The 12,623-nt window shown below is 44.6% G+C and overlaps 1 protein-coding gene across 1 annotated transcript in view; it reads left to right on the top strand.

Annotated features, from left to right (window-relative positions):
• LOC138756926 (disintegrin and metalloproteinase domain-containing protein 19-like) overlaps nucleotides 1–12,623 on the top strand; it is a 271,202-nt gene that overhangs the window by 245,714 nt on the left and 12,865 nt on the right. The window contains exons 23-24 of the mRNA XM_069923354.1: nucleotides 2,411–2,494; nucleotides 3,828–3,981. Of these exons, the coding sequence (XP_069779455.1) occupies nucleotides 2,411–2,494; nucleotides 3,828–3,981 (238 nt within the window). The remainder of the gene's footprint in view (nucleotides 1–2,410; nucleotides 2,495–3,827; nucleotides 3,982–12,623) is intronic.

Raw genomic sequence — 12,623 nt, 5'->3', positions numbered from 1 at the left:
TTTTTACCAGTCAGCAGGTACACCCATCCTTTTTTTGCTGTTTTGTATGAATTCCACTTTATCGCTGGTCTTCTCTTCCTCAACCTTTTTCATTGATCTGAAACATAACTCTGTTTTTAATAGACTAAAAATGATCACACAAGAAATACCTCTCTATGTTGTATACATCAAAAAGCAGAAAATGCTGGAAAGGCTAATCTGGTCAGACAACATTTGTATTGAGAGAAACAATTAACACACAGGTGCAACAAGCCATGATGATGGAACGTGTGCAAATTGGGACTAAATTATAAAGCAGAACCAAGAAGGTAATAATCTCTGGATTCTACCTGAGCCACATGCAAATTGGCACAGGGTCGATATGATTTGGGAGATAAACACGTGGCTCAAAGAATGGTGTGGGAGAAGTGGGTTTGAATTCATAGGACACTGGCCCCAGTATTGGGGAAGGAGGTAGCTGTTCCAGCGGGACAGGCTCCACTTGAACTGTGCTGAGACTGGGATCTGGTGAATCGCAAAACTTGAGCTGACAAATTCTCTCTCTTGAGATCCAATCCCACCTGGTTTTCCTAATCTATTTGCATGTTAAAATCCCTCATGATAACCATAACATTAATAACATTGCCCTTCTGACACAGAAATCTTTTCTATTTGCTGTTATAATTTGTTGTCCACATTCCAGGTCCTGTTTGGAGATGTGTTTTACCACCCCCCCCCCCCCCACCCCCAACATGCCATTTCTACACTCAACTCATAATGATTCTAAATCTTCTGATCCTATGCCATCTCTTTCGAATGATTTAATATTGTTCCTTACCGATAGAGCCACACCACCCCTTCTGTTTACCTGCATATCATTTAGATACCCTGTGCATCCTTGGACATTCAACTAGCAGTGATATCCATCCTTTAGCCACGACCTCAGCAGGTCTCGAAGATGCAAAAGAGGTAAAGATATACTGTATCACCTGAGCCCTTTTGCAAGGCATCTGAATAAAAGGCTGGGGGAGAAGGGAAGAAAAGACAGGGGGAGGAGCAAAGGCCAACAGACAAAAGGTTATAGTTGGACATGGATAGGAGGACAGGAGAGGAAAGATGAGAATTGATGGGGGTTGTGGGGTGGCTCTGTGAATGCAGAGCTGGATGGAAGGCTCTTCCCCTTGAGTAGGTGAGATTAGAATGAGAGGTCATGAGTTAAGGGTTAGGGGGCAAAAGTTTAGAAGTAACATGAGTGAGAGCTTCTTCAATTCCCTATCCCATTCCCTTGCTGACAAGTCTGTCTATGGTCTCATGCACGGCCAGACTGAGACCAACTGCAAATTGGAGGAACAACACCTCATCTTCCAACTGCCCCCCTCCAACCACACGGCATTAATATTGATTTCTGTGACTTTTGAAACCCCCCCACATCTTCCCCCTCCACCCCGTCACCTCCCACATCGGATTTTCCCTGTCTCCTTTCACACAAACATGATGAATTCTTACTTAGTCCTTAATCACATCCAGTGAGCCCCTTTTGTTGGTCTGGATTCCTGCCCCTCAGCCCAGCCCAGTCCAGCTCCAGCTCCAGCCCCAGCCCAGTCCAGCCCATCCCAGCCAGGACTGTCTGAATTCTGAGACTTTCTGAGATTTCCTACTTCTGGCTCATTCTGCTTATTCCTTGAAGGACTCAGGCACCTTTGTTGTGAGTATCTTCAATGTTGTGTGTAAGTATGGTTAGTTAAGGGTTAAATGTTGAGGGTCTGGTTGTGGGGGGATGGAGGAGGGGGACAGGAAGAGCTGGAATGCTGTAGAAAACCTTGTATGAAATTGATAATTGTAAACTATAGTCCATGCTGATGCACTTTACATTGACCCTGATAATGTTGATAACTTCGAATTTAAGTTTGGAAAATCATAAATAAAATATTTTTAAAAGGGCTCAGGCCCAAAACGTCAGTAATATATCTTTGTTTTTTATAAGACCAGCTGAGTTCCTCCAGCATTTCGGTGTACTTTACTCTCACCATAGTGTCTGCAGACTTTCATCTTTCACTCCTGACCGTGTCCAACTAGCACCTTCTGTCTGTGGCCTGTGCTCCTCCCCTGCCTATTCTTCCCTCTTCCCCAGCCTTTTAATTCAGGCACCTGCCTGCTTTTTGCTCATGTCTTGAAGAAGGGCTCAGGCCATAAACATCTTTACCTGCTATGGACACTGTGAGGCCTGCTGAGTTCCACCAGCGTTTCTGTTCTTACAACTTGCAGTCCACACTGAAAAAGTGTGTGCAGTTATCACAATTTCTGGTGCCAGAACCTGATAGGGGTTTCTGTGGAAAAGGCAGTGAGTGACCACCGACATTTCTAGCTCTTGCTACTGTGATCACATACACTGCTTGGGACAGTCTGTCATCACTAACATGTACCTTTTCAGTTCCCACAGCACCACAGTTTAAACAAGGTGTGAATACGTCAAAGGCTGCCACTCCAGAAACAATGGTTTCTTGTGCACACACAGGTAAGAAACCGCAGGACAGAAATTATAACATCCACCAAGAATTGAAGAAGGGTTCTGATCCAAAACTCAGCAATGCTTTTACTCCCATTGTTGCTGCTCGCCCAGCTGATCATGTACCCATATTGATATGATGGCCTGGACCGCACGCCAGAAGCCTGAGCAAATTTGGGGTGTCACCTGCATCCTTTAACAACTTCTGCAAGTGCACTGTCAAAAGTAGCCTATCAGAGTGCAGCAGAACTACTTCAGATGAGACTACAAGAACTGTAGAGGGTACGAATGCAGATCAGACCATCAAACCACCCCCCACTGCCCGCCACTCCATTTATAACTGGTGCTGCCTTGGAAAAGCAGCCAACGTTAAAAAATTCATCCCAGTCTAGCCACACTCTCTTCACTCACCTCCCCCCCCCACCCCCAACAGAACAAAAAGTATTATAGCACAGTAAAGGCCCTTTGGCCAACAATGTTGTGCCGATCTATATAAACTTACTCAAAAAACTAAACCTTCTTTACCTCAATCTATTTTCCTTCCATCTAAAGAGTCTCTTAAATGCCCCAATGTCCCAGCCTCCACCACCACCCCTGGCAAGGCATTCCAGGCCCCCACAACTCTCTGTGTAAAAACAAATTACCCCTGGTGTCCCCTAAACTTTCCTACCCTCACTTTGTACAGATAGGCTCTGGCCATGGGATATAAGTGTTGGCTGTCCACCCTATCTATTCCTCTCATTATCTTGTGGACCTCTCATCCTTCTCCCAGTTCTGCTAACTTCATCTCATAAGACACATTCTCCAGTCCAGGCAACGTCCTGGTGAATCTCCTCTGCCCCCTCTCCACAGCTTCCACATCCTTCCTGTAATGAGGCAACCAGAACTGAACACAATCTTCTAAGTAATGCAATTTTCCAAGTTCCGTCAGGAAGAAGATTCACAAGTGTGAAATCACGGTCCCTCAGATTCAAGCACAGTTTCATTCCTGCCATTATCAGACTCCTGAATGAACCTCACACTTGCTCCATTCCAACTGATCTCCACTTGTAACTCTACACTTCTGTTTTCTGTCTTACTTGTGTAATATGTATGAGATATCAACTGGACTGCTCACAAAACAAACTTTATCATTACATCTTGGTACTTGTGACAATAAACTTGAATGATGTGGAAAGGACGGGCAGGGAGGGATATTGATCAAATGCAGGCGAATGAAACCAGTGCAGAAGGGAAAATTGATCAGTATGGACATTGGGCCAGAGGACCTCTTCCGTGCTGCATGGCTCCATGACTCACTGACTTCCTCATTCATAGCTTGTCTTTTTTGCCTTTAACCTAGGTACACCTGTTTGGCTGATGGTATTTCTTTTGCTGATTCTGCTCTTGCTTCTTGTGACATTCTTATTACTCCTGTACTATCTGAGGAAAGAGAATGACAGCAATGATAACGTATCGGAGAGATCCAATCTCAGTGAGAATAGTCCCACTGTAAGGTACGGTGCCAGATTTTTATTACAATGTTCATCATAAGATTGTTTCATTTAGATATTCCTTAAAATGGATCTTTCATATTCAACCATTTATTTGTTAAATAATTTCAAGGTTTAGTCTTTACGATTCAAAATCCTGAATAACTCAACCACTGTTCAATTTGTGCTTAAATTATGAATATATTTCAGAGAATGAGATTGCATTTGAAGGATAGTGAATGATCTGTGGCAAAAATTAGCACATAAACATGATTTAGTGGCCATTCCAGAAACATGGTTGGAGGGTGGAGATGATTGGGAATGAAATGGACAGAGTACCATGTAACCCAGAAGGATAGTCGGGAAGGTGAGGGAGGTGGGATAGTACTCTTCATTGAGGAGAAGATGGGGTGACAGTGAGAGACAAGATAGGTTCTAAGGAGTAGGAGATGAGGAATGGTGAAGGAAACATATCACTGGTGCAAGTTGTCTGTAGGCCACCAACAAATAACATTACAGTGACACAGGCAATAAACCAAAAAATAATTGATGAACGGAAGCCCAGTTGTTGTGGGGGACTTTAAATGGCACGTTGATTGTATGAGATAAGAGTACAGATCAGCACGGGTCCTTTTATCCAAGACGTTGGACCATCCTGTTTGAATCTCCTCTACATCGCTCAAATTCTTTCCTCCTTCACAGCCCATTTTTCTCACATCCATGTACCCATCTAACAGTCTTTAAAATTTCTTTATTTTGTAAGCCTCCACCACCACCCCAGGCAGTGCATTTCAGGTCCCACCACTCTCTGTGTAAAAAATTTACCTCTGACATTTACCCCTCTCCTTCCTCCACTCAACTTAAATGGATATCCTCTGGTATTAGTGAGGACCACCCTGGAAAAAAGGTGCTGGCTGTTCACTTCACAATCCTGTACAACTCCATTAAATTGACTCTCATCCACCAATGATCCAAACAGAACTCAACATTCTTTCATGAGACATGTTCTTCAAGCCAGGCAGTGTCCTAGTAAATCTCCTCTGCAGCCTCTCCCATCCTTCCAACATTCTTCCAGTAATGAGGCAACCAGAACTGAACCAAATACTCTTTGTGGTCATACTAAAAAAATTTTAGAGCTGCTACATTACCTCTTCAACTCAATCCCTAAAAAATAAAGGCTCCTTCTTAACCACTCTGTCAACTTGCACAGCAACATTGAGAGATCGGTGGATCTGGACCCTAATATCCCTCTGTTTCTCCACACTATTGAGAACCCTGGCATTAACCACATAGTGCGCCCTCAAGTCCAATCTTTGAAAGTGTACAACTTCACTCTTTCCCAGATTGAACCGCATCTTCCACTTCTCTGCGCCACTCTATATCCTGTTGGTGTCCTTTTGTAGCCTACAGTAACCTTCATTGCTATCCACAACTCCATTCTTTGTCTGGGAATTAATGAGTGAGTCTTAGATCAGTGGTGTGCAAACTATTGGAGAGGATCCTTATGGACAGGGTTTACAGGCATATAGAGAAGCAGAGTCTTCTCAGTGATAATCTGAGAGGCAGGTCGTGCCTCATGAGCCCAAGTTTTTCAAGGAGGTGATGAAAGAAATGGATGAAGGTAGGGCAGTTGATGTGGTGCATATGGGCTTTAGTGAGGCATTTGACATGGTTCGCCATGGTAGGCTCATTTAGGCACAAGATAATCTTTGTATCCTCTCTGGTGATAGGAGAGGTACCAAGGATTGGAGAATAGCCAGTGCAAGAAAACACTTCAGAGGGTTGTTCACTCGGCCTGCGACATCACAGGCACCAGACTTCACTCCATCATGGACAGTGTTTTAAGATAGCCGCTTCTACCCAGGCCATGCTCTCTTCACTCTACTATCATCGGAGAAAAGGTCCAGGAGCCTAAAGTTGAACACTCAGCAGCCATCAGATTCCTGAATAATCAGTGAACCAAAAACATTGCCTTACTTTTCGTGCGCTCTTTTTACATTTCTTGTCGTAAAGTGATTTCTATGACCATTTGCACTGAGACGCTGCAGCAAAACAACAAATTTTGTGACTTGTTCATGGCAATAAATTCTGATTCTGATTCATCTACAAACTCACTAATCCATCCTTCCACTTCTTCATCCGTCACTTATAAAACTCACAAAGCAGGGAGATAGATCCCTTGCAGAACACCGCCAGTCACTGACCTCAAGGCAGAATATGTTCCATTTCCTACCATTTCCTGCCTTCTGTGTCCGAGTCAATTCTGAATCTTCGCAGGCAAGTTTCCATGGATCCCATGCCTCATGACTTTCTGTAGGAGTCTACCACGGGGAACCTTGTCAAACATCTTAGAAAATACATATACACTGCATCGAACACTCTACCTCAGTTTGTTTTGTCACCTCAAAAAACTCAGGCTGCCCTTTTTAAACCCATGCTGACTATTCCTGAGAAGGATATGCTTCTCCAAATGCTTCTAAATACTGTCCCTGAATCCTTTCCAATAGTTTGTCCAGCACTGATGTAAGATACACAGGTCAATAAATCACAGGATTACCTTTGATGAACAAGTCAACTACACTGGCTATTCTCCAATCCTTGGTACCTCTCCTGTCACCAGAGAGGACACAAAGATTATCTGGTGCCTAAATGAGCCTACCATGGCGAACCATGTCAAATGCCTCACTAAAGCCCATATGCACCACATCAACTGCCCTACCTTCATCCATTTCTTTCATCACCTCCTTGAAAAACTTGGGCTCATGAGGCACGACCTGCCTCTCAGATTATCACTGAGAAGACTCTGCTTCTCTATATGCCTGTAAACCCTGTCCATAAGGATCCTCTCCAATAGTTTGCACACCACTGATCTAAGACTCACTCATTAATTCCCAGGATTCTCCCTTTTAACTGTTTTAAAAAAAGGCAAGACATTTGCCATTCTCCAATCTCCTATAGCCAGGGAGGATGCAAAGATCATCACCAATGCTCCATCAGTCTCTTCCCTCCCTTCCTGTAATAGTGGGTATATTATGTCCAGTCCCCAGGTCTAATCAATCTAGATATTTTTAAGAGTATCCTACAGGACCTCTTTCTTAACCTCAACACACTCCAGCACACTGGCCTCACATTCACCAAGGTATCTCTTCCCAGTGAACACTGATGGAAAGTATTCATCTACTTCTGCCTCCAGGCTATCCTCACTCTATTTATCCTTCTGTTCTTCGTGTACATGTAGATTGTCTTAGGTTTTTCCAACATCATACTTGCCAAAACCTTCTCTTTCCCCCTTCTAGCTCTCATAAGTCCGTCTTAAGTTCCTTCCGAGCTACCAATATAATTCTCATGAGCCTTTCCTGACTTTTGCTTTTTAAATTTAGATATACTTCCTTCTTACTCCTGACCAGCAGTCTCACCTCTCTGATCAACCATGGTTCCCTTATCCTACGATCTTTTCCCTGTCTCAGTGGGACAGAACTATCCAGAACCCCACATAAGTGGTCCCTAAATCCTCCATCTTTCTGCTGTGCATTTTCCTGAGAGCATCTGTTCCCTGTTTACTCCTCCAAGTACCTGCCTAATGCCAATTAAACCATTTCCCATTTTGTCCACTCTTGGCTATGATAGAGTTCAGAAAGTTGTGGTCACTATCTCTGAAATGCTCGCCAGCGAGAGGTCCGCCACCTGACCAAGTTCATTACCCAGTAGAGGTCGTCCCTGATTTATGACCATAAAGGGGACTGAAGAATTTCTCATATCCTGGAATGGATGCAGGTCAGAAATGTGCCCGTGTGCGTGGATTACTGAAGTCTTAAAGCAGACTTTTTAATTACATCTTTTTTTTTCATCGTACATTTGATGATAACAACTTAAAGCTTCCTGAATTTGTCAACCATCCTTGGCAAATCTTTCCACATTCTGGTCCATGCTTACCTTGTGATGCACCATCAATTACCCCAAAAGACTAAATAAAAAAAAAAATTTAAAAAAAATTACCCCAAAAGACTTAGGTTCTGAAACTGATAAGCTTTTATTAACTATAGACCGGAGCAGAAGCCAACCTCATCAACTGATCTTGGCAGGGTGAATGGGGACCATGCAAAGGGGTTATGGGGAGGATCGGTCTCAGGAGGTATGGCCAGCTGGCATTAGCCAATCACAGTATAACCAAGACCTCTATTAAGTCACCTCTCATCCTTCTTCGCTCCAAAAGAGGAAAAGGCCTAGTTCTGCATTCCTTTATTGAGCACTTTCGCTCTGTCCTCATCAGTGACAGGGATCTCCCAGTGGCCAACCACTTCAATTCCACCCCCACTCCCATACTGACATGTCTGTCCATGGCCTCATGTACTATCCCACCAAGACTACCCGTAAATTGGAGGCACAACACTTGATTTTACATCTGGGCACCATCCAGCTGGATGGCATTAGCATAGACCTCTCTGGATTCTGTTAATCTGCTCTCTTCCCTCCCCCCCCTTCCCTTTCCCATTGTCTTCTTTCCACCAACTCTCCACCTCCTCGCTTCTCTATTCACAAATCCGTCCCTCCTCCCCCTGCTTTGCTGTGTCCTCCCTCCCTTATCCACCTACTACTTCCTGCCATTGGGGCTGTAATCCTCCTCCCCCACCCTTGATTTTGTTCAGCCACCTGCCTACATTTTTTAATATCTTGATGAAGGGCTCAAGCCCAAAATGTTAGTTATGTGTATTTATCTTTGCTATATTTTTTCCCTGTCTCAGTGGGACAACCCTATCCAGAACCCCATGCAAGTAGTTCCTAAACATCCTCCACATTATCTCTGAGCTTCTCCCCAAGAATATATGTTCCCAATTTACTCTCCCTAGTTCCTGCCTTATCCCTTCATAATTACCCTTCCCATTTTGTGCTTTTATCCTTTTCAATAGCTATGCTAAAGCTCAGGGAGTTGTGGTCACTCCCACCAAAATCCTACCCCACCAAGAGGTTCGTCCCCTGACCAGGTTTATTATTACCCTATACTGGATCCATTATGGTCTCTCTGGTCGGCAGATCCATATACTGTGTCAGGAATCTTTCAGGAAATTGCAGGGGTCCATCAGAAATACTTCTCTCATCATTTGCCACAGGTAAGGTGCTGGAAGACTGAAGGGTGGCAAGTGGTCTGCCTGTTAATAAAAAAGGCTGTAAGAACAAGGAAGGGACTTATACACCAGTGAGCTTAATGTTGGTCGTGGGAAGTTACTGGAGGAGATTCTGAGTGACAGGACCTGCATGTGGAAAAGTGAGGACTAATTAGAGATATTCAGCATGGCTTTGTGGTGGGAAATCATGTCTCACACGCATGATTGTGTATTTTAAAAAGGTGACCGAGAATTGATGAGGGCAGGGCTCATGTCTACAAGGGCAGGGCTCTTGTCTACAAGGAAGTTAGCAAAGGTTTTGACATTGTCCTGCATGGGATTCAGTAGCCTCTTTTAAACTGCAGCACCTGGGCTGGGACTTGGGACAATTACTGGGGCAAAGGTGCTGGAAGAACCTTTTAAGCTGCAGGGGGACCAACCCATTAAATCGCCAACCCGGCCATAATGATGCCATAAGTGACGCATCACGCACTCACGGGAACTATTGTTAGTTGGACTCCCCTGCCCCTCCAGCCGACAGTTGCCTCCACATCAGGTAGATAAATTCCATGGGCCTGACGTGATATTCCCTCAGACCTTGAGGGAGACTAGTATAGAAATTGCAGGGGCACTGGCAGAAATATTTAAAATGTCCTTAGCCACGTGTGAGTGCCAGAGGATTGGAGGGGAGCTCATGTTGTTCCATTGTTTAAAAAAGGCTCCAAAAATTAACCAGGAAATTACAGGCCAGTGAGCCTGGCATCAGTAGTAGTTAAATTGTTGGAGGATGTTCTGAGAGATTGAATATACAAGTACTTGGACAGCCAGGGGCTGATTAAGTATAGTCAGCATGAATTTGTGAGAGGTAGGTCACGTTTAACAAATTTTATAGTTTTCCGAGGAAATTACCAGGGCAGTGGATGAAGGAAAGGCTGTGGATTGTATCTACATGGAATTTAGTAAGCCCTTCGACAAGGTCCAACATGGGAGGCTAGTTCAGAAGGTTCGGACGCGAGGTATCCATGTAGAGATTGTAAACTGGATTCTAAATTGGCTGAATGGGAAAAGACAGAGAGTAATGGTGGGTGATGCTTCTCAGACTGGAGGCCTGCGACGAGTGGTGTGCCTCAGGGATCGGTGCTGGGACCATTGTTGTTTGTCATCTACGTCAATGATATGGGTGATAATGTGATAAATTGGATCAGCAAGTTTGCAGATGACACTAAGATTGGAGACGTTGTGGACAGCGAAGAAAGCATTCAAAGCTTGCAGAGGGATCTAGACCAGTCGGAAAAATTGACCAGAGAATGGCAGGTGGAATTTAAGTGTGATGTGTTGCATTTTGGAAGGACAAACCAAGGTTGGTCATACACAGTAAATAGCAGGGCACTGAGGAGTGCGGTAGAACAGAGGGATCTGGGAATACAGATACATAATTCCCTGAAAGTGGCAACACAGGTAGACAGGGTTGTAAAGAAATCAGAGTATTGAATATAGGAGATGGGATGCTATGATGAGGTTGTATAAGACAGTGATGAGGCCAAATTTGGAGTATTGTGTACAGTTCTGGTCACCTAGCCACAGGAAGGATATCAGTAGGATTGAAAGAGTGTAGATAAGATTTTCTCGGATGTCGCTGGGTCTTCAGGAGTTGAATTACAGTGAAAGGTTGAACAGGTTAGGACTTTAGTCCTTGGGGTGTGGAAGAATGAGGGGAGATTGGATAGACATTTATAAAACTGTGAAGGGTATAGACAAAGTAAATATGAGTAGGTTCTTTCCATTTAGATTAGGAGAGATATATACGAGAGGATATGGCTTTAGGGTGAAAGGGGAAAGGTTTAGGGGAAAATTAGGAGGAATTTCTTCACAGAGTGGAACGAGCTGCCATCTAATGTGGTAAATGTGGCCTCAATCTTGTTTTAAGAATATATTAGATAGATACATGGATGAGAGAGGTCTGGAGGGTTATGCACTGGTCAATGGACCTAGCAGAATATTGTCTCCGCACAGACTAGAAGGGCCAAATGTCCTGTTTACTGTGTTGTTGCATTCTATGGGTCATAGGCCACAACTCACTTTTTACCCTGCCTATTCAGAATGTTCTGACTATGGAATACGTATGGATATTTTTCTCCTGAGGGCCAGAAGTTAATGGTATGTTGTGAGACTCTTAAGTAACATTGGACCTTCTGAAACTGAATGTAGTTAATGAAACAAGGCAGAGGGTAAGGGACTGGGTGTGAAATTTAGAGTTCGGGTAGACTCTATACATGGGGTGGAGACACATCTGGAGTTAAAAATATCTATACATAGTTAAACAAGGCAGTCTGCGAATTCTGGTGACATCCAATAGATAATCATGCAGGGTTACCCAGCATCCCTAGGGAATAAAGGGTAGCTAACACTTGGGCCTGGACTTCCAACAGGGGGAGAAAGAGGAAGGAGGAGGAACACTGGCTCATAGGGAGTAAAGGGTAGCTAACACTTGGGCCTGGACTTCCAACAGGGGGAGAAAGAGGAAGGAGGAAGAACACTGGCTCATAGGGAGTAAAGGGTAGCTAATACTTGGGCCTGGACTTCCAACAGGGGGAGAAAGAGGAAGGACGAGGAACACTGGCTCATAGGGAGTAAAGGGTAGTTAACACTTGGGCCTGGACTTCCAACAGGGGGAGAAAGAGGAAGGAGGAAGAACACTGGCTCATAGAGAGTAAAGGGTAGCTAACACTTGGACCTGGACTTCCAACAGGGGGAGAAAGAGGAAGGAGGAGGAACACTGGCTCATAGGGAGTAAAGGGTAGCTAATACTTGGGCCTGGACTTCCAACAGGGTGAGAAAGAGGAAGGAGGAGGAACACTGGCTCATAGGGAGTAAAGGGTAGCTAATACTTGGGCCTGGACTTCCAACAGGGGGAGAAAGAGGAACTACGAGGAACACTGGCTCATAGGGAGTAAAGGGTAGCTAACACTTGGGCCTGGACTTCCAACAGGGGGAGAAAGAGGAAGGAGGAAGAACACTGGCTCATAGAGAGTAAAGGGTAGCTAACACTTGGACCTGGACTTCCAACAGGGGGAGAAAGAGGAAGGAGGAGGAACATTGGCTCATAGGGAGTAAGTCAATACAGGTAATAGGGTAAAAGTTGATAAGTGATAGGTGGAGCGGGCAGAGGACTGAGAAAGGTAGATCCCTGATGGGGGAAGGAAGGGAATGGGGAACTGGAGGAAAGGAGAGAGGGGAAGGGAAAGGGGAGAGTCTGGGGGAGGGGTGCTAATGAAAATTGGAGGTCAATATTGATGCCATCTGGAGGAAACTGCTGAGATGGAATATAAGATGTTCTTTAAATTTGTGAGTGGCTTCAGATCAGCAATACATGAGGCCACGGACAGACACATCAGCGCAGCAGTGGTAGGCTGCTGGAAGGCCTTGCTGTGGCAGTGGAAGAACGAAGGTGCTCAATGAAGTGATCTCCCAGTCTGAATCTAGTCCCCCCTTCCCTGACGTGGAAGAGGCCACAACAAGACCACCAGTTGCAGTAAATGACTCCTACAGATTCACAAGTGAAGT

This window comes from Narcine bancroftii, chromosome 3, assembly GCF_036971445.1.
Source record: "Narcine bancroftii isolate sNarBan1 chromosome 3, sNarBan1.hap1, whole genome shotgun sequence".
In the NCBI taxonomy this organism is placed as follows: Eukaryota; Metazoa; Chordata; class Chondrichthyes; order Torpediniformes; family Narcinidae; genus Narcine; species Narcine bancroftii.
Note: the sequence above shows the minus strand (reverse complement) of the source record. Positions and strands in the feature narration are given on the sequence as shown.